Genomic DNA, 23,965 nt, shown 5'->3' with positions numbered 1-23,965 from the left:
GACATGACTCTAGTCATATTGTAGGGACATCAAAATTACAGTACACTCAATATAGTGTATGTAATTTGTTATCAATTAAATAGCCCTTATCAGTATAAATTGGTGATTCCCACAAACAGCAGCACATGACAGTGTCGTGAGATGACGTCAGTTACTGTAGCTCTCACTGTTGCGGGAAAAGCTGTTCACCGACTGACTGGACATTTACATCAGACGAAATAGCTGGGTTTGAAAGCGAAACATCAAGTCAACGTGGATTTGCAGTGGCTAATATATTACATTGTTTAAGAAGGGTAAGGTTGCTTTTTATTTGGAAATGATTATATTGCTTCAACAACAACAACAACAAAAATGCAGTAAACGTTGTAGCTAGCATAATGGCTAACATAGCTGAACATGTCATGCCATGTTCCGTCGTTGTTTACTAAATAAATGAACAAACATATTGACATATGGGCTAAGATACACTTTAACTAAAATAATGTATTTTGTTTTTTAATCTAAGTACGGTAAAAACACTTGGGTGTGACAACACTTGGGGTGTGTTAAAATGCCAGACAGTTCGATTTACTAAAAAGATGAACTAGTAAGCTGACGATGCTAGCTAGCTAACTAGTGATGCGAGGCGTGCAAGCAAGGCTTGTTCTACAACTTTCTCGACATTATGAATGGATAACTAGCTATGTAGTTAACTACATCTGCTACGGCTTTATTTTCCTAATATAATATAGTTACCCGTTTTAGCTTGCCAACCTCTTTATGGTATTGTGTTCCGAAATAAAACGATTTTCTTTAATGAAACGTTATTTAGCTAACTAACAATCGTCTCCCGCAGTCACGACTGCAGATAACATGTTCTGTGCATATGTAATTAAAGTGATATTGACTTATTCAGCATTAATGAATGACAACACTGTCTGGGAGGCATTTGCTGTACATAAGTCTACACAACAAAATCGCCATCTGGGAACAAGCGCTGTAAGCGAGAGGGCCCATCTGATCATTTCTTCAGGCGGCAGAGGCAAGGTGCATTCAACTGATACGATGCACATCGTAGTTCAGGCCTGTGGATGGACAACACTGATATGATGGGCGAATTGAAAAGCTAGGATTAAGTAGCCGGTTGTAATGCATATATTAACTAGTTTGCTTTATTATGTTTACAGCCAATTAGCTGGAAAGAATGCGTCAGTCAGTGTGGGATTTAATTCTCAGATAGGCCTACTGTCCAATTGTTTACGGTGTTGCAATGCATTTGAGTCATTTAGCAGACGCTCTTATCTAGCGCGACTTACAGTATATTCATATTAATGCTGATTTACATATTAATCATAGTGCTGCCTATGTTTTTTATTTATTTAACTAGGCAAGTCAGTTAAGAACAAATTCTTATTTACAATGACGGCCTACACAGGCCAAACCCGGACGACGCCAGCTGGAATCGAACCAGGGGGTCTGTAGTGAAGCCTCAAGCACTGAGATGCAGTGCCTTAGACCGCTGGCCCACTCGGGAGCCACATACAATGCATGCATGTTCATGCAGCTGATATTTGTTTATTTCTAGAAATATGAACCAGCAGCCTGGTACTCAGCCTCATCAAGGTCTTAAATTGTACTCAACAAGAAAAGACTCCTCAAACTTGCTGTCGCCGCCACAGGCTGTTTAGGCCTACTTTTTATTCATCTTCTCCCAATAAATACATAATTTTACTGTCTGCTCCTGTTTTTACCAGGGCCAGGACGATACCAGTATCGTGATAATTCTTCCATGGTAAAAAATGAAAACACTATGCAGATAAAAACTCTTTGGTCCTTTAAAAACCTACTGTATCTAAAATATTGTGTGCTATAGCTTGGAAAATAAAAAATGTGACTCAGGATGACAACATAATGATGTTGGTTTCCAACATTAGGGCTGTTTTCCTAAATAAGTTAAATCCGCATGGTGTTTTGTTTCCTTGCCACTATACTAAAGAGCAGAGGTGGGACCAAGTCACTATTATTCAAGTCACAAGCAAGTCTCCAGTCACAAGGTCTGAGTCTCAAGTCGAGTCCCTAGTGGAACGGGTCGAATCTTGAGTCAAGTCCAAGTCGTCCATTCTAAGAGCAAGTCTAGTTGAGTCAAGCTTTTTCAAGTCAAGTCTCAAGTCAAGTGAAAAAAATTATCTATACAGGCAATGACTTGTTCAACTACAAATATTTGTCTACTTATTGAAGAACCAGACAGCCCTTTTCATTATTTTGTCTGCAACATATTTTGATGACGTAATAATTGATTTTAACTAATTCCAAATGCAAGCGTCATAAGTGAATGATACATTTCAAGCAATTTTGACATAACAAAAGACCAGTAGGCCTATGGTAGTAATTGTTGCTTGATGCCCCAGAGCAAGCGGCATCATAAGGCCTACCGCCTGGAAAGCATGGTCTGTCTGCACCACACACTATTACGTTGGAAGGCTGCCTGCCCGCAGAATGCTCGTTGCTATCTGGCTAGCCCTTTTCTTCCTCACACATACTGTCATTAATTTTCCAGAATGTTCCATCTTCATCCAATAATATTAAAGGCAGTGTGATGTCACAGCTATCTTTAGACATCTAGCCAGTAGCCTAGTGTTGTTCTGGGGAAGATGCCTCGGTAGTACGTTTCTAAACTGTATTTTATATGGATAATCTAGATGGCCTACTGTGTTTTTGTCAGGCAAAACTGTAGGAAATGAAACAAGTGCTTTCTGTGTCACTAATCTGGGTATGCCTGCCCCCCTTTTCATGCCAGTGCTGATGGCTGGTCATTGGTCAACAATCAAGACACACAACTTTTTGGTTCTGAAGCACAGATGAGATATTTGAGACAGTTTTAGTGCAGTACCGTAGTACCGCCTATATTAGAAAGCAGATACTGTGTGTGTGTGTGTATATACAGTGGGTATAGAAAGTCACCACCCCTTTTCAAAATGTTCACCTTTTGTTGCCTTACAGCCTGAAATGAAATCACATAAAATCAGACTTTTTCCTGGCTTTATTTATACACAGTAACACGTAATATCCAAGTGGGGGAAAAAATCTAAAAAACTGAAAATGATTTACAATTAAAACAGTAAAATAGCCTATTTGGATAAGTGAACACCCCTTGAGTTAATACTTGGTGGAACCACTTTTTGCTTGAATTACAGCCATGAGTCTCTTTGAATACGTCTCTACTAACTTTGCACACCTAGACTGTGCAATATTTGCCCATTCTTCCTTGCAGAATTGTTCAAGCTCAGTCAAATTGCATGGTGACCGCTCATGGACTGCACTCTTCAAGCATTCTACAGATTATTGATGGGATTTAGGTCGGGGCTCTGACTAGGCCACTTAAGGACATTCACCTTCTTGTCCTTCAGCCACTGTACGGTAGCTTTGGGTCATTGTCATGTTGAAACATGAACCATCTTCCCATTTTCAACTTCCTGACAGAGGGCTGCAGGTTCTCCTCAAGCATCTGTCGGTATTTTGCACTGTCCATTTTCCTTTCTATCCTGACAAGTGCTCCAGTCCCTGCTGAAAAGAAACACCCCCAGAACAGGATGCTGCCACCGCTGTGCTTTACAGTAGGCATGGTGTTCTTTGGGTGGAAAGATGTATTGGGTTTTCGACAGACATAACGTTTTGCGTTCAGGCCAAAAAGTTCAATTTTGGTCTCATCTGACCACAGCACCTTTTGCCACTTGGCCTCAGAATCTACAATGTGCTTTTTGGCAAAGCTCAAACGAGACTTGTTGTTGCCTTTTTTGAGGGGAGTTTTTTTCAGGGACGGCCTGATCTATTCTGCCATACACCTTCCACTTCTTAATAATGGTCTTAACTGTGCTCCGAGGGATAGACAAAGCCTTTGAAATCTTTTTATATCCATCCCCTGACTTGTGCCTTTCCACAACTTTATCTCGTAGATCTTTTGAAAGTACCATTCCGCCCATAGTGGATTCTTTGCTTTGAATTGCACTACTAAGCAGTGGAGTCCTCTATGAACAACCTGTTTTTATTCTGAACTAATCAAAGTCGCTACAATTGATCACAGATGGAAGACAATTAGCTTGATTTGTTATCTGGAAGGTGGTTGAGTATACCTCAGCAAGTTTGCAATTGGGGTGGGTGGGGAGTTCACTTGTCCAAATAGGGTATTTTACAGTTTTAATTGTAAATCATTTTCATTTCTTTAGATTTTTTCTCCCACTTGAATATTGTGGGTTACTGTGTGTAAATAAAGCTGGAAAAAGTCTGATTTTATGTGTTTTCATTTCAGGCTGTAAGGCAACAAAAGGTCAACATTTTGAAAGGGGGTGGTGACTTTCAATACCCACTGTATATACAGTTGAAGTCGGAAGTTTACATACACCTTAGCCAAATACTTTTAAACTCAGTTTTTCACAATTCCTGACATTTAATCCTAGTAAATATTCCCTGTCTTAGGTCAGTTAGGATCACCACTTTATTTTAAGAATGTGAAATGTCAGAATAATAGTAGAGAAAATGATTTATTTCAGCTTTTATTTCTTTCATCATATTCCCAGTGGGTCAGAAGTTTACATACACTCAATTAGTATTTGGTAGCATTGCCTTTTAAATTGTTTAACTTGGGTCAAATGTTTCGGGTAGCCTTCCACAAGCTTCCCACAATAAGTTGGGTGAATTTTGGCCCATTCCTCCTGACAGAGCTGGTGTAACTCAGTCATGTTTGTAGGCCTCCTTGCTCGCACATGCTTTTTCAGTTCTGCCCACAAATTTTCTATAGTATTGAGGTCAGGGCTTTGTGATGGCCATTCCAATACCTTGACTTTGTTGTCCTTAAGCCATTTTGTCACAACTTTGGAAGTATGCTTGGGGTCATTGTCCGTTTGGAAGACCCAAGCTTTAACTTCCTGACTGATGTCTTGAGATGTTACTTCAATATATCCACATAATTTTCCTTCCTCATGATGCCATCTATTTTGTGAAGTGCACCAGTCCCTCCTGCAGCAAAGCACCCCCACAGCATGATGCTGCCACCCCCGTGCTTCACGGTTGGGATGGTGTTCTTCGGCATGCAAGCATCCCCCTTTTTCCTCCAAACATAACAATGGTCATTATGGGCAAACAGTTCTATTTTTGTTTAATCAGACCAGAGGATATTTCTCCAAAAAGTACATTCTTTGTCACCATGTGCAATTGCAAACCATAATCTGGATTTTTTTATGGCAGTTTTGGAGCAGTGGCTTCTTCCTTGCTGAGCGGCCTTTCAGGTTATGTTGATATAGGACTTGTTTTACTGTGGATATAGATGCTTTTGTACCTGTTTCCTCCAGCATCTTCACAAGGTCCTTTGCTGTTGTTCTGGGATTGATTTGCACTTTTCGCACCAAAGTACGTTCATCTCTAGGAGACAGAACGCGTCTCCTTCCTGAGTGGTATGATGGCTGCGTGGTCCAATGGTGTTTATACTTGCGTACTATTGTTTGTACAGATGAACGTGGTACCTTCAGGCGTTGGGAAATTGCTCCAAAGGATGAACCAGACTTGGGGAGGGCTACAATTTTTTTTCTGAGGTCTTGGCTGATTTCTTTTGATTTTCCCATGATGTCAAGCAAAGAGGCACTGAGTTTGAAGGTAGGCCTTGAAATACATCCACAGGCACACCTCCAATTGACTCAAATGATGTCAATTAGCCTATCAGAAGCTTCTAAAGCCATGACATCATTTTCTGGAATTTTCCAAGCTGTTTAAAGGCACCGTCAACTTAGTGTATGTAAACTTCTGACCCACTGGAATTGTGATACAGTGAATTATAAGTTAAATAATATGTCTGTAAACAATTGTTGGAAACATTACTTGTATCATGCACAAAGTAGATGTCCTAACCGACTTGCCAAAACTATAGTTTGTTAACAAGAAATTGGTGGAATTGTTGAAAAACTAGTTTTAATGACTACAACCTAAGTGTATGTAAACATCAGACTTCAACTGTATATACACTACCGTTCACAAGTTTGGGGTCACTTAGAAATGTCCTTGTTTTCTAAATATATATATTTTTTTGTCCATTAAAATAACATCAAATTGATCAGAAATACAGTGTAGACATTGTTAATGTTGTAAATGGCTATTGTAGCTGGAAACGGCTGATTTTTAATGGAATATCTACATAGGCGTACAGAGGCCCATTATCAGCAACCATCAGTCCTGTGTTCTAATGGCACGTTGTGTTTGCTAATCCAAGTTTATCATTTTAAAAGGCTAATTGATCATTAGAAAACCCTTTTGCAATTATGTTAGCACAGCTGAAAACTGTTGTGCTGATTAAAGAAGCAATAAAACTGGCCTTCTTGAGACTAGTTGAGTATCTGGAGCATCAGCAATTGTGGGTTCGATTACAGAATCAAAATGTCCAGAAACAAATAACTTTCTTCTGAAACTCGTCAGTCTATTCTTGTTCTGAGAAATGAAGGCTATTCCATGCGAGAAATTGCCAAGAAACTGAAGATCTCATACAACGCTGTGTACTACTCCCTTCACAGAACAGCTCTAACCAGAATAGAAAGAGGAGTGGGAGGCCCCGGTGCACAACTGAGCAAGAGGACAAATACATTAGAGTGTCTAGTTTGAGAAACAGGCGCCTCACAGGTCCTTAACTGGCAGCTTCATTAAATAGTACCTGCAAAACATCAGTCTCAACGTCAACAGTGAAGAGGCGACTCCGGGATGCTGACCTTCTAGGCAGAGTTGCAAAGAAAAAGCCATATCTCAGACTGCCCATCTTAATCTTTTCTTTTTATTGGCCAGTCTTAGATATGGCTTTTTCTATGCAACTCAAACTAGACACGCGAAAGTATTCACCCCCTTGGCATTTTTCCTATTTTGATGCCTTATAACCTGGAATTAAAATTGATTTTTTGGGGGGTTTGTATCATTTGATTTACACAACATGCCTACCACTTTGAAGATGCAAAATATCCCCCCTATAAGCTTGACACATCTAGCCACTGGGATTTTTGCCCATTCTTCAAGGCAAAACTGCTCCAGCTCCTTCAGGTTGGATGGGTTCCGCTTGTGTACAGCAATCTTTAAGTCATACCACAGATTCTCAATTGGATTGAGGTCTGGGCTTTGACTAGGCCATTCCAAGACATTTAAATGTTTCCCCTTAAACCACTCGAGTGTTGCTTTATCAGTATGCTTAGGGTCATTGTCCTGCTGGAAGGTGAACCTCCGTCCCAGTCTCAAATCTCTGGAAGACTGAAACAGGTTTCCCTCAAGAATTTCCCTGTATTTAGCGCCATCCATCATTCCTACAATTCTGACCAGTTTCCCAGTCCCTGCTGATGAAAAACATCCCCACAGCATGATGCTGCCACCACCATGCTTCACTGTGGGGATGGTGTTCTCAGGGTGATGAGAGGTGTTGGGTTTGCTCCAGACATAGCGTTTTCCTTGATGGCCAAAAAGCTACATTTGAGTCTCATCTGACCAGAGTACCTTCTTCCATATGTTTGGGGAGTCTCCCACATACCTTTTTGGCGAACACCAAACGTGTTTGCTTATTTTTTTCTTTAAGCAATGGCTTTTTTCTGGCCACTCTTCCGTAAAGCCCAGCTCTGTGGAGTGTACGGCTTAAGGTGGTCCTATGGACAGATACTCCAATCTCCGCTGTAGAGCTTTGCAGCTCCTTCAGGGTTATCTTTGGTCTCTTTGTTGCCTCTCTGATTAATGCCCTCCTTGCCTGGTCCGTGAGTTTTTGTGGGCGGCCCTCTCTTGGCAGGTTTGTTGTGGTGCCATATTCTTTCCATTTTTTAATAATGGATTTAATGGTGCTCCGTGGGATGTTCAAAGTTTCAGATATTTTTTTATAACCCAACCCTGATCTGTACTTTTCCACAACTTTGTCCATGACCTGTTTGGAGAGCTCCTTGGTCTTCATGGTGCCGCTTGCTTGGTGGGGCCCCTTGCTTACATTACATTACATTTTAGTCATTTAGCAGAGTGGTGTTGCAGACTCTGGGGCCTTTCAGAACAGGTGTGTATGCATACTGAGATCATGTGACACTTTGCACACAGGTGGACTTTATTTAACTAATTATGTGACTTCTGAAGGTAATTGGTTGCACCATATCTTATTTAGGGGCTTCATAGCAAAGGGGGTGAATACATATGCACGCACCACTTTTCCGTTATTAATTTTTTTGAGTTTTTTGAAAAAGGAAATTTTTTTCATTTCACTTCATCAATTTGGACTATTTTGTGTATGTCCTTTACATGAAATCCAAATAAAAATTCATTTAAATTACAGGTTGTAATGCAACAAAATAGGAAAAACGCCAAGGGGGATGAATACTTTTGTAAGGCACTGTACACACACACACACACACACACACACGGTAGGCTATATGTGTAGCCTATTTAAAAAATGTATTAAAAAATGTGTTTTTCCCCATTCAGTTTCACACTTGCAACCCCCCCCAAAACGTTCTCCCCACTTAGAGAACCACTGCGATAGCTCACCCGACCTGTCTTGATTGACAGTTTGCTGCTCCAGTGTGCGTTTCAAATCAAATTGTATTTGTCACATGCGCCGAATACAACAGGTGTAGACCTTACAGTGAAATGCTTACTTACAAGCCCTTAACCAACAATGCAGTTTTAAGAAAGAATACCCTAAAAAAATATAATATTATAATAATTAAAGAGCAGCAGTAAAATAACAATAGCGAGGCTATATACAGGGGGTACCGGCACAGAGGCAATATGTACTTGTAGGTAGAGTTATTAAAGTGACTATGCATAGATAATAAACAGAGAGTAGCAGCAGCAGCGCAAAAGAGGGGAAGGGGGGGGGCAATGCAAATAGTCTGGGTAGCCATTTGATTAGATATTCAGGAGTCTTATGGCTTGGGGGTAGAAGCTGTTTAGAAGCCTCTTGGACCTAGACTTGGCGCTCCGGTGCCGCTTGCCGTGCGGTAGCAGAGTGAACAGTCTATGACTAGGGTGGCTGGAGTCATTGACAATTCTTAGGTCCTTCCTCTGACACCGTCTGGTATAGAGGTCCTGGATGGCAGGAAGCTTTGCCCCAGTGATGTACTGGGCCGTATGCACTACACTGTCTAGCGCCTTGCGGTCGGAGGCTGAGCAGTTGCCATACCAGGCAGTGATGCAACCAGTCAGGATGCTCTCAATGGTGCAGCTGTAGAACCTTTTGAGGATCTGAGGACCCATGCCAAATCTTTTCAGTCTCCTGAGGGGGAATAGGTGTTGTTGTGCCCTCTTCACGACTGTCTTAGTGTGTTTGGATCATGATAGTTTGTTGGTGATGTGGACACCAAGGAACTTGAAGCGATCAACCTGCTCCACTACAGCCCAGTCGATGAGAATGGGGGCGTGCTCGGTCATCTTCTTTTTCCTGTAGTCAATCTGTTGCAGGTTTTTGTGCATGCTGCAGCTACTGTCTCTGGCTGCGTGGAGGGTAATCCATGGAGATTGCCACAAAATGAGTGACAAAACATTACAAAACCTGGCCAGATAATTAAGTAATCAGTCTCAAGTCAAAGTCGAGTCCCAAGTCTTGAGGCGTCAAATCTCATCAAATTTGTGACCCGAGTCAGACTCGAGTCCAAGTCATGTTACTCGAGTCCACACCTCTGCTAACGAGTATCGCGATACTGCTATCATCCCGGCCGTACTGTTTTCCTAAAGAAGTTAAATCCGCTTCGCTTTTGTTTCCTTGCCACGATACTAACAAGTATCGCGATACTGGTATCGTCCCGGGCCCGTAGTTTTTACGGTTTATAATTGGGACTGGATAGTTTTCCCTTCATGGCCTAGCCCTAGCAGTTGAACAGTGAAATATTCCTGGAACGTGATAGTGACATGTCTGCCCATCTGATAAACAGGCATTCTTTCTGTCCTGGGGATGCATGCTGTTTTCTGTAAATGCATGATGCTGTGTTAGGCTTATGTGGAGCAAATTAATTTAACTCTGGCGTGCATTGCATTGCAAACATGCACGCTTCCCTCTCCTGGCTTGCCTTTTGAGAGCTCCTCAGTGCATTACATTAATGTGCTTTTAATCTCCCATTCTTTCGGGTAGCATTAAGGATGAGAAAGATGGGGCGATTGCTAATAGGTTAATGGATATTTCTTGCCGCTGTCTATAGCTGTAGATTGCACTGACCTTGGCCTTGCCTTGGCTTGCACTACAGATATGGGCCAGCAGTGTGTTAATAACACAGCATTATAGGTCAAATGCTAAATTAGGCTAATCATTGTTGTGTATTTCCTGTTATTGAAGGGTGAAATAAAATTAGCATGATTTGCATGGCATTTACATTTTTTACATTTTAGTCATTAAGCAGACGCTCTTATCCAGAGCGACTTACAGTTAGTGAATACATCTTTTTTTATACTGGCCCCCCGTGGGAATCGAACCCACAACCCTGGCGTTGCAAACGCCATGCTCTATCAACTTGCATGGCAGAGAGGTGTAGTTTTCCTTTCACTGACACGCCGCTGTAAGACCGGAAGTGACTACGTATTTTCTTAGAGTGTTACCTAATCAGTTTTGTTACACGGGTTTGGTCAATCACAACATGGGCGTCTCGGGGTTCTTGATCGATGTTTAAGATATTAGCTTGAAACAATGTTGTGTGCTCCCCTCTGGGCTATTTCCTAGAGCAGGTTTACTGGTAAATATACAGTGCCTTCAGAAAGTATTAAAACCCCTTGACTTTTTCCACATTTTGTTGTTACAAAGTGGGATTAAAATGGATTGAATTGTCATTTTTTGTCAACGAGCTACACAAAATACTCTGTCAAAGTGGGAGAAATGTAACATTTGGGAAAAAAATAAAATAAAAAATGGTTGACAATTACAACACGAATATCTTGATTAGATAGATAGATACTCCCGAGTGGCGCAGTGGTCTAAGGCACTGCATCGCAGTGCTAGCTGTGCCACTAGAGATCCTGGTTCGAGTCCAGGCTCTGTCGTAGCCGGCCGTGACCGTGAGACCCATGGGCGGCGCACAATTGGTCCAAGGTAGGGGAGGGTTTGGACGTCAGGGATGTGGGTTCGTTTGCCACGGGGGGCCAGTATGAAAAAATAAATAATAATACATGTATGCATCCACTACCTGTAAGTTGCTCTGGATAAGAGTGTCTGCTAAATGACTAAAATGTAAATAGATATTCAACCCCCTGAGTCAATACATGTTAGAATCACTGTTGGCAGCGATTACAGCTGTGAGTCTTTCTGGGTAAGTCTCTAAGAGCTTTCCACACCTGGATTGTGCAACATTTGCCCATTATTATTTTCAAAATTGTTCAAGCTCTGTCAAATTGGTTGTTGATAGACAATCATTTTCAGGTCTTGCCATAGATTTTCAAGCAGATTTAAGTCAATTTAGGAACATTCACTGTCTTCTTGGTAAGCAACTCCAGTGTAGATGTGGCCTTGTGTGTTAGGTTATTGTCCTGCTGAAAGGTGAATTAATCTCCCAGTGTCTGGTGGAAAGCAGACTGAACCTGGTTTTCCTGTAGAATTTTGCCTGTGCTTAGCTCCATTCTGTTTCTTTTTTTATCCTGAAAAACTCCCCAGTCCTTAACGATTACAATCATACCCATAACATGATGCAGCCTCCACTATGCTTGAAAATATGGAGAGTGGTACTCAGAAATGTGCTGTATTGGATTTGTGCAAACATAACACTTTGTATTCAGGACAAAATGTTAATTACTTAGCCACATTTTTTGCAGCATTACTTTAGTGCCTTGTTGCAAACAGGATGCATGTTTTGGAGTATTTGTATTCTGTACAGGCTTACTTATTTTCACTCTGTCAATTAGGTTAATATTGTGGAGTAACTACAATTTTGTTGATCCATCCTCAGTTTTCTCATATCACAGCCATTAAACTCTGTAACTGTTTTAAAGTCACCATTGGCCTCATGGTGAAATCCCTGAGCGGTTTTCTTCCTCTCCAGCAACTGAGTTAGGACGGACACCTGTGTCTTTGTAGAGACTGATTGTATTGATACACCATCCAAAGTGTAATTAATAACTTTATCACGTTCAAAGGGATATTCAATGTCTGCTTTTTTTTACCCATCTACCAGTGGGTTCCCTTCTTTGCGAGGCATTGTAAAACCTCCCTGGTCTTTGTGTTTTTTTATACTCCAAAAAATCTCAATTGAATCCATTTTAAATTCAGTCTGTAACACAAAATGTTTTGGAAAAGTGTAAATACTTCCTGAAGCCACTGTGAGTGTAGATATATACCTGTGTGAAAGAGAGGGAGAGTGACAAAAGTATGCAAATGTATGAAAATGTATCGCTCTGGATAAGAGCGTCTGCTAAATGACTAAAATGTAGATGTAAAAGAGCGACGTCGTGGAAAGCTTGTGCTGTCAGCCACTATTCAGTCCCAGACAGTCCCTAACTCAGCTGATAGATAGATTGTCTACACTACATTCTTGTTGATTCAGAAATGCATAGAGGTGAGTTCAGACAGCCAAGCCTACAGGAATTGCTGCTGGGTTCTGTACCTACCTTGTCAGCAAGCAATTATGGTTGTCGGAACAGCCAAGATGGCTTGTGTCAGATAAGGATTGTAATCTGTTATGATCAAATCAAATTGTATTTGTCACATGCTTCATTGACAACAGGTGTAGACTAACTTGTTAACTACTTACGGGTCCTTTTCCAACAATGCAGAGTTAAATATAAGATACAAATAATAATTGAAATAGTGACACGAGGAATAAATACACAGTGAATAACAAATAAAAAATGAGTAGAAAATAACATGGCTATATACATTAAGTACCAGGATTGAGTCGATGTGTAGTGGTAATTGAAGTAGCTATGTACTGTACAGGTAGGGGAATGTTGTGAAGCTGGATGCCAATGAATGTTACCCATCTGGGTTGAGTCCCCTATGGTCAGACCAGTGTGCAGAGACCGTATCAGGACGCAGGGAGCTGTGTCCCAAATGGCACCCTATTCCCTTTTTAGTGTGCTACTTTTGAACAGAGCCCTACATGCCCAAAAGTAGTGCACTATAAAGGGAATAGGGTGCCATTTGGGATGCAGACGGCCAGGGGAAATGGGACAGTCAGGTGTTACATAATTCTACCGTTATTCAATGTGGCCTGAAAAGAGGGAGTGAAGGGGGTGGGGGAGAGAGAGAGGGGGGGAGGGAGAGCGAGGAAGGGAGATGGCCCCTGATGACTGTAGTGATCTGATCTGCTTTCCCTTGCTTATCCGGTTGAGTGTGAGAGAGACAGGATTAGTGTGTGTGTGCGTGTGTGTGTTGACTGTACAAGCTAAGGGGAAATGGGGGGAAATTGTTGTGCTCCTCTACTTAGCGGAAGCTACCGGCTAGGGATACAAAGGCTAAGTTACACAACCAGAGGTCATTAATGTCTCCTACACAAATCACTCGATAAACCTGCCATACAGTTTTATGCTGGTTTTTTTTTATGCGGTTGGCCCTGACCTGCATTTTAAATGTGTATTAAAGGAGGACAATAGAATGGACCGAGCTTGAGGTGGCTGAGAGAACCTGTAGAGTGAAGGAAGGGGATGACGTAATGCAGTAAGGCACGTGTGTCAAACACAAGGCCCCCTGGACACATTTCTATCTGGCCCGCACATTGATTTGCGTTGTCAATTCATTTTGGCCCGCTTCCATATAGCCTGCAATGCGCTGCACTACAAGTCACAGCAAGCACTGCCAACGTGCTGCACACCAAACGGCAGTGCTTTGCCACATACACACCCCTCCTCCCAGACTCTCACACACACACCCACACCCCTCCTCCCAGACCTCCCAGACCCACACACCCACACCCCTCCTCCCAGACTCTCACACACACACCCACACCCCTCCTCCCAGACCCACACACCCACACCCCTCCTCCCAGACCCACCCACGAGCCAGCCACGGTACTGTATCATATCACCACTAATGGCACTGACCGAATCTTCTACTGGACCTTTAAACTTGTTGTAGACTAAATGTCCATGGCAAGTTTCTGTTCCAAGGAGTCATTGCTGTAGCCTACAGAAAATGTCATCTTGGTTGTCAAAAAGTTATGAGATAATAGATTCACACGCGGGTATAAATTACTACTAAAGGACTATAGGACACACAAGTGAGTATAAATGAGTTGACAGTTGAGTCGTCTACTTTATGAAATGACAGCCTGATGCACTGGCATTGTGAATTCAACCTCAATTGCGCTGCGATCATGTGTCTCGTTTACCGCGCGCAGCGGAGGGAAAGTGTACAGACACATGCCACATTCCTAGCTAGGCTACTAAAATGTTGCAGTCTGGCTTCGGTTTTTAAAGCTTGACAATGAATAACCAAAAAACTAAACCTGCAACAAAACACCATGGAAATGACAAACATGTAGGCCTATTACAGCAACATTTGATCAGTATCCTAGGCTGGCTACTCAACTACAATACATTTTGAGTATGCCATTGTGCATTCAACCGCACCGGTGATCCATGCAGTGTAAAAAAAATGAAAAACATGTTTTAGGTTTAAACGTTTGACAACCTATAGCAACGTTTTTGTTATTTGGAGTTATTAAATACTTTTTGATTAGTATCACAGCATATTATGCACATCTGCAAGCATAGCAGCAAAGGCTGAACTAATATAATGTATTATTATTTTTAATAATGTTAATGGTATATACAGCATCCCATGTACATAAGTGGATATTCTAAAGGGCCATCTTTTTTCAAATAAAACAATGGCCAGTTTGGGTCGCAGTTCTAGGCAAGTTTTTTTGTAAAAACTAACATAATTGTCTGTCTGTCTGTCTGTCTGTCTGTCTGTGTCTGTCTGTCTGTCTCTGTCTGTCTGTCATATGTGTTTGACACCCCTGCAGAAATGGAAGTGTTTCAAGGATGGGTCCCAAATGGCCCCTCTTTTTTCCTATATATAGTGCACTACTTTGGGCCCAGGTCTATTAGGGTGCCATTTGGGACTCAGCCCAGGTCTCCTACCAAAGCGAAGCAGATTAATAATGCATTCAATTACCAAGACACCACCTGCCTGGGTCCATGGCGACACTGTGCTCTGGTGCAGGAAAGCACTGTACCGTTCCCTGGTGGTCTGTCTTTCCTTATCTAGGTATTTTTGTGAATAACGTCAGGTCCTATTCAGTCAACTGGTAACTGGGTCTTCAAGATTTTTGCAAAACAAACTTTTTTTTGTGTGGATTTTTCCATTAAGCTTTATAGGCTAACATGTAGTTGAACTTTTATTTTTGTTTCGCCCCATAGCCTAAACACTGTTTGGTTAAATTTAATTTTGCACCAGCCAGTATGCTAAGTCCAGTGGAGGCTGGTAGGAAGAGCTATAGGAGGACGAGCTCATTGTAATGGCTGGAATGGAATAGTATCAAACAGATCATACATATGGAAACCACATGTTTAACTCCACTCCATTAATTCCATTCAAGCCATTACAATGAGCCTGTCCTCCTATAGCTCCTCCCACCAGCCTCCACTGAAGTCCAGTATGACCTGGTGGTGGTGTAACAATGCAGTGGGGGAAAACACAATAAAGCATCATGAGAGTGACAGGGCACACAGTGTTCTCTCCAGTGAGAGTATTATTTGGATTAGGCCTAGATGTGAACAAAGTGGTCTGTCATTCTACATCCTTCCATTTCAGTTACCTAGAATCATATTGTCAGGACGAGTGGATCCTAACCTAACGTTGCAGAATCAACTAGCCTATTCTAGAACAGCCAGTCGTTGGACAGTGTTTCATTTGGCTTGATTCAACTCTGTCATCAATGCCTCCTGTTTTCGCCCTGCCTCCTGTACGTTGCAGAGAGCAGACTGACTGACATAAGCAGCTTAGCAGTGTTGATGGGGGATACGTGACTCTGTGTGAAAACTCTGCGTTCTCAGGAAGACTGCCTGGGCTGCTGCCTGGGCCTTTTGCCTGCCTGCTTCCCTCATTATTCTCATCACCTTTGTAATCATGCAGATGCTGTGCTTTGCCAGTGTGGCCAAGACTGTGCTAAGACCATCATTACTTTTCCCGGTGCCTCCTTTTAGAGGGAGGGAGTAAAACAAGAAAGGAGAAGAAAAATACTTTCTCATATTATTGACCTAAGATGTGTCTGTTGAACTTTAATGCTGACAGCTAGGCTAACTGGTATGACAAATTTGAGAAGTTGTCAAACATCATCATCATCAGTCTAAGTTTACTATGTTTCACCATTTCCCTTCCACTGCCTCACTTTCCAGAAAGCTCCAGCTAGTCATGTTATTTCAAATGCAAAGTCCCTCCCAACAGTGGTCTGTTCCTGTGAATATCATTACAGGTTTTTGTCATGTGTTTCTTTGTTTCCTTGTTCCTCAGGGCGGCAGTAGGAGAAACAGACCATGTCTCAGGACAAGAACAGCTACCCTGGGGTTATGGGGGAGAACAACCCCCTCCACAACAACATCTACGGACCGCCCCAGCCCGGGTTCGGGATAGCCCCTCCCAACTACACCCCGGCCCCAGTGCAAGCTCCATACCCTGGCCAGCCTGTAGCCTATGGCCAGCCTACACCATACGATCAGCCTGCACCCTATGGTCAGCCTGCACCCTATGGTCAGCCCGGGTTTCCTCAGGGAGGCCTCGGGTTTGGACAGGGACCCTACCCTCAGATGCCCTATCCCCAGGGCCCCTACCCCACAGGGCCCTACCAGCAACCTGCACAGCCAGGGTTCCCTGGTGACCCCAACAGTGAGTAGAAAGTAGTGGACATATAGCTGTGCTTGAGACATTTCACATGATTATGTTTGGAAGAGAAGTCATATGGTGTCATGGTGAATCTAGGAAGAGGTTGCTCTCTAGACACTGTTCCTGGTTCTTCTAGGTTTACCTCCATTCTATGCTTTAATGGCTATAAGAGTGTAAAACTGTCTCTAGACCTGGGCTAACATGCACATTATCCCTACACTTAAATGTTTTGTAACTCTCAAGCCCATATCATACATCATTAGTCCAAGTGGGCCAAAAGCAATGTGCTCAGGTACAGTTAAATTAATTATGTTACCAGTCTTCACTCCTGCTTATGTCAGTTTTCCATTTCAAAGGCAGGTTTGGAAATTCTTTCTATTTAAGGTCACTGTTTGGTTTTCCACTTAGATGGATGTATTATTACCCTGAGAAACTGCTGCCTGTGTCTTTCACTGTCCATCATTAACCTAGTGTGCTGAAGAAGCACACAGTTCATCCTCCTGAGGTTAAACTGTCTCACTTTCTGACTGACTGACTCACTGACTGATCAATAACTATATAGAACTCACCCTTTCAATGACCCGTGTCAAAACGACACATACAATAGTCTCACAATTGACAAGCATTTGATTGGCAATAGTCTCACCCCTGTAGTGATTAAACCCGTAGTTACAATTTGGTCCTTGTTGTTGTTGTCTGGGGTTTTCAGCTTCCATTGGTGACGGTTACCATGGGGATGTGCCGCCATCTTACTACGACAACGAGGAGTTCACCAACTCTGGCTTTGAGGACAAGAGCATCCGACAGGCGTTCATCAGAAAGGTGAGGGAGGAGAGGGGACGGGACTGCATGAATGAGAACAGAATAACGTGCTGTCAGTTGAATGAATGGAGGAGATTGAAACCAAATCATTCTATCAGCTGCTAGTTATTCAGATGTAAATGAGCTGTTAGCTAACTCTGGTGCAAAAAGAAATAAACTCTGGTGCAACGCATCACTTCTCACTTTTGAGATGTACTGTATGTTTTAGTTGTACACTGTCCCTGTCCAAATACACTTAATTAATAAAACAATGATCTGCTATTCTTTTCACGTTTTTGACTATTATTCAAAATAAATACATTCCTGCACAAATCTAGCCAGCAATGTTTCACCTTTTAATTTCAATAGCCAATGTTGACTGACCCTTTGTCATAGTTATTGAGAACCTTTCTTGAGACAGTCCTGTAACATCTGTCTATCCAACCTTCTCCCCCTCCTCCTAGGTGTTCCTGGTGCTGACCGTTCAGCTGATGGTCACCACCGCCTTCGTGGCGGTCTTCACCTTTGTGGACGACGCCAAGTTGTTTGTGCGGCGTAACCCCTGGACATACTACGTGTCCTACGCAATCTTCTTCGTGTCTCTCATCACCCTCAGCTGCTGTGGAGAGTTCCGGCGCAAACACCCCTGGAACCTGGTGGCATTGGTACAGCCCCACCCTGACTTTGGCTGCATCCAACATGGCACCCTATTCCCTATGTAGTGTTCTACTTCAAAAGTAGTGCACTATGTAGGGAATAGGGTGCCAGTAGTGCACTATGTAGGGACTAGGGTGCCATTTGGGACGCATACCGTGTCTTTTAACCTCTAAATAGATGCTTTGTCTTTTGCATCAACCCTATATATCTGTTAATAATGTTTCGGTTTGGGACAATGTTGCTGGAATTGGGTAGATATTGATATTAGACTAGAGCTACAAATATAAGAGAGATATTGTCAAGATGGATATTGTCAGGTTTTATAAAACCGTAAGAAATCAACGAAGCACAGATTAGATCGATTAAAGGTGCACTATGCAGAAATCACTCCACCATTTCCTGGTTGTTAAAATTCTAATAGTACGCCTAATTTCAGTTTCTATATGGAAAAAACAAGCAAGTGTAGTGTAGAGAATCATTGTACCATCTGAACCGCTGTGACATATATTTTCCAGAACCCAAAATATTGTATTGTCAGCTGTTTGAAGCTGGTGTACAAAACCGAAAGTAAAAGACGCAAAAACGAAACTTATAAAAGGGGAAGCATAGAATAGCGCACATAGAACAGATCTACTGCTTCTTAGACTTGCTTTCAATGAGAATGACAGATCTATAACTCACATTTGTATGTGAATTTTGTTGGGTCGCCCAAAAAGTTACGTATTGTAGCTTTAAATACAGTTGATGACCTGATTTTGTCTATATGTTAGTTCTATAACATTCTGAGAGGGATGTGTTGTGGTTGTAATCCTGACGTTGTCTGTCCTCAGTCCATCCTGACCCTGAGTCTGTCCTACATGGTGGGGATGATCGCCAGCTTCTACGACACGGAGACCGTCATCATGGCCGTGGGCATCACCGCTGTGGTCTGCTTCACTGTGGTCCTCTTCTCACTACAGGTCTGTAGTACACACATGCACACAGGCATGAACAAACACACTCCATCCTTACTCCCACCTTGCTGTCAGTGTCACACTTACTGTTTTGCAAACCATGATATTATGGAGTCTTTTTCTGCCTCCATGGCTTTTGTTTCAATTTCACTATTACTATCGCATACTGTCACTATCGCATACTGTCACTATAGCATACTATTACCATCACATACTATGGCATAGCCTTGAGAATTGAGGAACGTGCAGGGGCTTTAACCTCAACTCCCTCTTGGGACAATAACAATCCTTGACAATCCCACATTTCCCTGTTTTCTCCCCTAATCTAGAGCAAGTATGACTTCACTTCCTGTCGGGGCGTTCTTTTCGTGTGTCTGATCGTCCTGCTGCTCTTCTCCATCCTCTGCATCTTCATCCGCCACAGGATCCTCCACATCGTCTACGCCTCCCTGGGAGCCCTGCTCTTCACCTGCGTAAGTAGAGGAACTCGCCTGCATTTTAATGATGGATTGCATTTACATTGCACTTTTCAAAGTGCCCAAAAGGTCTTCATGTTTTAAGGGGGGCACTCGCCTCATCCACCGCCATTGTGTCACCTGTGAAAGTGTACTAAGTAAACGTGGCGTGGTTGACTATCAGGGCAAATGTATGTATAAAAGGTCTGTTGTTTACTAGGGATGTCTGTCATTATAATCAATGTTATGGTGCATATGGGATGGTTGCTAAATTACAGGGTTGTGGCAGGGCTATACCAAGGATGTTTATAAACCCTGGCTTCAACACAGCACCACCGATCAGTCATCTAGTGTGTATATATGTAGTTGGGCTATACCCATTGTGTGTTAGTGAGGATGGAGGGAGAGGACAGCGTGTTAGTGAGGATGGAGGGAGAGGACAGCGTGTTAGTGAGGATGGAGGGAGAGGACAGCGTGTTAGTGAGGATGGAGGGAGAGGACAGCGTGTTAGTGAGGATGGAGGGAGAGGACAGCGTGTTAGTGAGGATGGAGTGAGAGGACAGCGTGTTAGTGAGGATGGAGGGAGAGGACAGCGTGTTAGTGAGGATGGAGGGAGAGGACAGCGTGTTAGTGAGGATGGAGTGAGAGGACAGCGTGTTAGTGAGGATGGAGGGAGAGGACAGCGTGTTAGTGAGGATGGAGGGAGAGGACAGTGTGTTAGTGAGGATGGAGGGAGAGGACAGCGTGTTAGTGAGGATGGAGGAAGAGGACAGTGTGTTATTGAGGATGGAGGGAGAGGACAGTGTGTTGGTGAGGATGGAGGGAGAGGACAGCGTGTTGGTGAGGATGGAGGGAGAGGACAGCGTGTTAGTGAGGATGGAGGGAGAGGACAGCGTTTTAGTGAGGATGGAGTGAGAGGACAGCGTGTTAGTGAGGATGGAGGGAGGAGACAGCGTGTTAGTGAGGATGGAGGGAGGGGACAGCGTGTTAGTGAGGATGGAGGGAGGGGACAGCGTGTTAGTGAGGATGGAGGGAGAGGACGGCGTGTTAGTGAGGATGGAGGGAGAGGACAGCGTGTTAGTGAGGATGGAGGGAGAGGAAAGCGTGTTAGTGAGGATGGAGGGAGAGGACAGTGTGTTAGTGAGGATGGAGGGAGAGGGCAGTTTGAATTCCAATGGTTGGTTGTGGGATATGGTAGAGACGTGAAGGAGAGAGGATGAAGAAAGACCATTTTACAGATGAGAACATTATTTCTATTTTATTCAGCATAGTCTATGATGATTTCAGGCTAATGCAGTATGGCAGAACATCACTGGTAACTTTTGTGGTTATAAGAATATGAAGCATTAAAAAACCAGCATAACCTGAAAATCCATGTGATGTACCTACTTAGGTCTGTATGCAAAGCGTTACAATTCTGCCCTACATGATTGCCTGATTGAATGTCTCTCTTGCCATAATAATTCCTGACTCCATGTTCTGTGTGGTTGTAGTTCTTGGCTGTGGACACCCAGCTCCTCCTGGGCAACAAGAAGCTGGCTCTGAGTCCAGAGGAGTACATCTTCGCCGCTCTCAACCTCTACACAGACATCATCAACATCTTCCTCTACATCCTGGCTCTCGTGGGCCGTTCCCGTGAGTGATGTAGCGGCGCCCTCTAGGGGAAAGGGAGAGGAAGGCAGCCAGGAGGACTGAATGATGCTCTTTTCCCCTCGCTGTCTTTTTGTATGATTTGTTCCACTTTTTGAGGTTCCCTCTCCCATTTGTATGTTAAACCTCCCCGCCTTCACCCCACCCCCTTCAGGAGATGAATTGGGTGACAGAAAAAGGGGTTCTGTCACCTATAGCAGCAGGCCTGTCATAGAGCGCAGCAAAGAACACTTATGAAGTTATTTATTTAAAATTCTATTTAAGTATGTTATTGTAAGTTATTCTGATATTATTATTTTATTTTTTTCTACATTCCTTGTTTGTTTTTACGCATTCTGCTTGCTCTGTCCTCCTTGGCAATCTGCTTCTACTTACAGAGAGATTGTAGCTAACTAGTATATCACTTCTGAACAACATTAGCTGAACAAACACTATAGAACTCTCCTGTCCTCTGCGATTTTGGCGCTCTTCCTTGCCTTGTAGATGAAGCACTGTAGAGAGATTGAGAGGCAAGAAAGTTTTATGGTATCTGATAGAGAGAGCAGCGCTGTGATGCAGGCCAGCGCTTTTTAAGGAGGAAACGTAGAAACTAGAAACAACACCTTTCCTGCTATATTCTCCCACTCTGGTCTTCCCTTGTTTTCCTGCCAATGTAAAGTAACTCTGCATGGCACCTGAAACACAGCTGAGATGAGCTGAATAGATTCATAAAAACCCTTCAGAGGGATACCTCTCCTAGCCTGCTTGTTACGTAGCTGTACATAGATATGTGTGAACTGTATATGACGCTTAGTTCCCTAACCAGCTCTCTCTAGGCATAATAATAATAATAATAATAATAATAATAATGCCTGGGGAGTGTATGGCTGTGATGCTCACTCAATGTATATGATGACATCACTACGCATCGCTAACCAGTACAAAGACCAAAACTCGAATAAGATGTGAATGGCAGAGCACCCAGCTATTAAAGCGAGATGGCGCACCTCTTACCCACTCGTTTGTGTTGTTAACATGGATGTTCAACACTAATACACATGAGTATATGTGTAATTGAGATGCTTTTGTAGAAGCTAAGTGTGGAATGTCCCATTGGCTTCTTTTGGATAAATGTTTTCCCTCTTATTTTTCGCGTATCCTTACTAATTCCTCGTTTGTCTTTTTGCCTTCATGTATAGTAAATAGTATATTGTTGTTTTTTTCTCTCCATTATTGCTAATGTGAAATGTTTAGGTATTGGAATTTCGGAACACTTTTATACAGAGCTGTTACAAGAATATCACTAGTTGCTTGTGAATTTTTTTTCTTTTTTTTTTACTGACATGTAGTAGAACACAGAGATTGAAGGATATAAGTTATTAATTATATATTTATTGAAGTTGCTGTAGAAGGCAGGGCTGCTGTGAAGTTGAAAGTGAACGAGCAGAAAACTCGACACTTTCCTGTCATTCTGAATGATGCATGGTGAAAGGGCCTCCTAGGAGGGGGAAGATTATTATTGACAGACTGCATCCTAAATAGCACCCTATTCCCTAATATAGTGCACTTCTTTTGACCTCTGGGCCCTGGTCAAATGTAGTGCACTATATAGGGAATATGGTGCCTTTTGGGACGAAGAGGGGCATATAGTCTGAGGTTTCCTGCTCAAACATGAAGGATTAGTGTCAATACTTGACTCTTGACGGTAGAACAAGGAGAGGCTGGATGCACATAATTAAGGACTAGTCACTAGAGAAAAAATTCTTAGTTTTAACACTCCACTACTACCAATGCTGACCAAGCCATTGATATGTTGTCCATTTGAAACTAGACACTAAGTTACATCCACTAATATGAATACCATTTTGAAAACCACATCAAAGTCTTGAATCTCTCAGATCAAGTTATGATTTGACTCCTGTTGCACGATCCTTCCCCATTGTTGCATGTACTGTGATTGCACACTGGGCAGTGTTCTAGCTGTTTCTTTGAATCATGTTGAACAAAGAATAATCATAACGATAGAAGTTACATTGTTGTGCTCCCTACAGCCCTGTTTTGTTAAACCATTTTGATTGAATTATTGTGTTTGAATCTAACTAAATGTGTATACACTGAGTGTACAAATCATTAGGAACAGCCTCAATTCTACAAGGTGTCGAAAGCGTTCCACAGGGATGCTGGCCCATGTTGACGCTAATGCTTCCCACAGTTGTGTCAAGTTGGCTGGATGTGCTTTGGGTGGTGGACCATTTCTTGAATCACATGGGAAACTATTGAGCGTGAAAAACCCAGCAGCGTTGCAGTTCTTGACACACTCAAACCGGTGCGCCTGGCAGCTACTACCATGCCCCGTTCAAAGGCACTTCAATCTTTTGTCTTGCCCATTCACCCTCTGAATGGCACACATACACAATCCATGTCTCAATTGTCTCAAGGCTTAAAAATCCTTATTTAACCTGTCTCCTTCCCTTCATCTTCATCTACACTGATTGAAGTGGATTTAACAGGTGACATCAATAAGGGATCATAGCTTTCACCTGGATTCACCTGGTCACTCTGTCATGGAAATAGCAGGTGTTCCTAATGTTTTGTACACTCAGTGTATTATATAACTCCTTAGTGGTTTGATGTGTATAGAGTAATTTGGGCTTTGTATTTCTGTTTGCACTGTAAATTTGCATTAAAATGAACTGGAGTTG

At 42.6% G+C, this 23,965-nt stretch overlaps 1 protein-coding gene across 1 annotated transcript; it reads left to right on the top strand.

Moving 5' to 3' along the window:
* The first annotated feature begins 147 nt into the window (after positions 1-147).
* On the top strand, positions 148-22,409 carry LOC121572073 (protein lifeguard 1). Its single transcript, XM_041883954.2, has 7 exons — positions 148-293; positions 16,400-16,771; positions 17,478-17,590; positions 18,034-18,234; positions 19,057-19,185; positions 19,509-19,652; positions 21,128-22,409. Exons 2-7 carry the CDS (start codon positions 16,423-16,425, stop codon positions 21,275-21,277), a joined length of 1,086 nt encoding a protein of 361 aa, XP_041739888.1. The 5' UTR covers positions 148-293; positions 16,400-16,422; the 3' UTR covers positions 21,278-22,409.
* Positions 22,410-23,965: the final 1,556 nt, after the last annotated feature.

The sequence above is a fragment of the Coregonus clupeaformis genome, chromosome 8 (assembly GCF_020615455.1).
Source record: "Coregonus clupeaformis isolate EN_2021a chromosome 8, ASM2061545v1, whole genome shotgun sequence".
In the NCBI taxonomy this organism is placed as follows: Eukaryota; Metazoa; Chordata; class Actinopteri; order Salmoniformes; family Salmonidae; genus Coregonus; species Coregonus clupeaformis.
The sequence above is the reverse complement of the archived record's forward strand: the minus strand, read 5'-3'. Positions and strand labels throughout refer to the sequence as shown.

Bases quoted from the DNA above. Each gene is read 5' to 3' on its own strand.
- LOC121572073 (XM_041883954.2), top strand. From the start codon at position 16,423: ATGTCTCAGGACAAGAACAGCTACCCTGGGGTTATGGGGGAGAACAAC. The intron at 17,591-18,033 runs GTGAGGGAGGAG...CCCTCCTCCTAG, and splicing joins GACAGGCGTTCATCAGAAAG to GTGTTCCTGGTGCTGACCGT. The intron at 18,235-19,056 runs GTACAGCCCCAC...GTCTGTCCTCAG, and splicing joins CCTGGAACCTGGTGGCATTG to TCCATCCTGACCCTGAGTCT.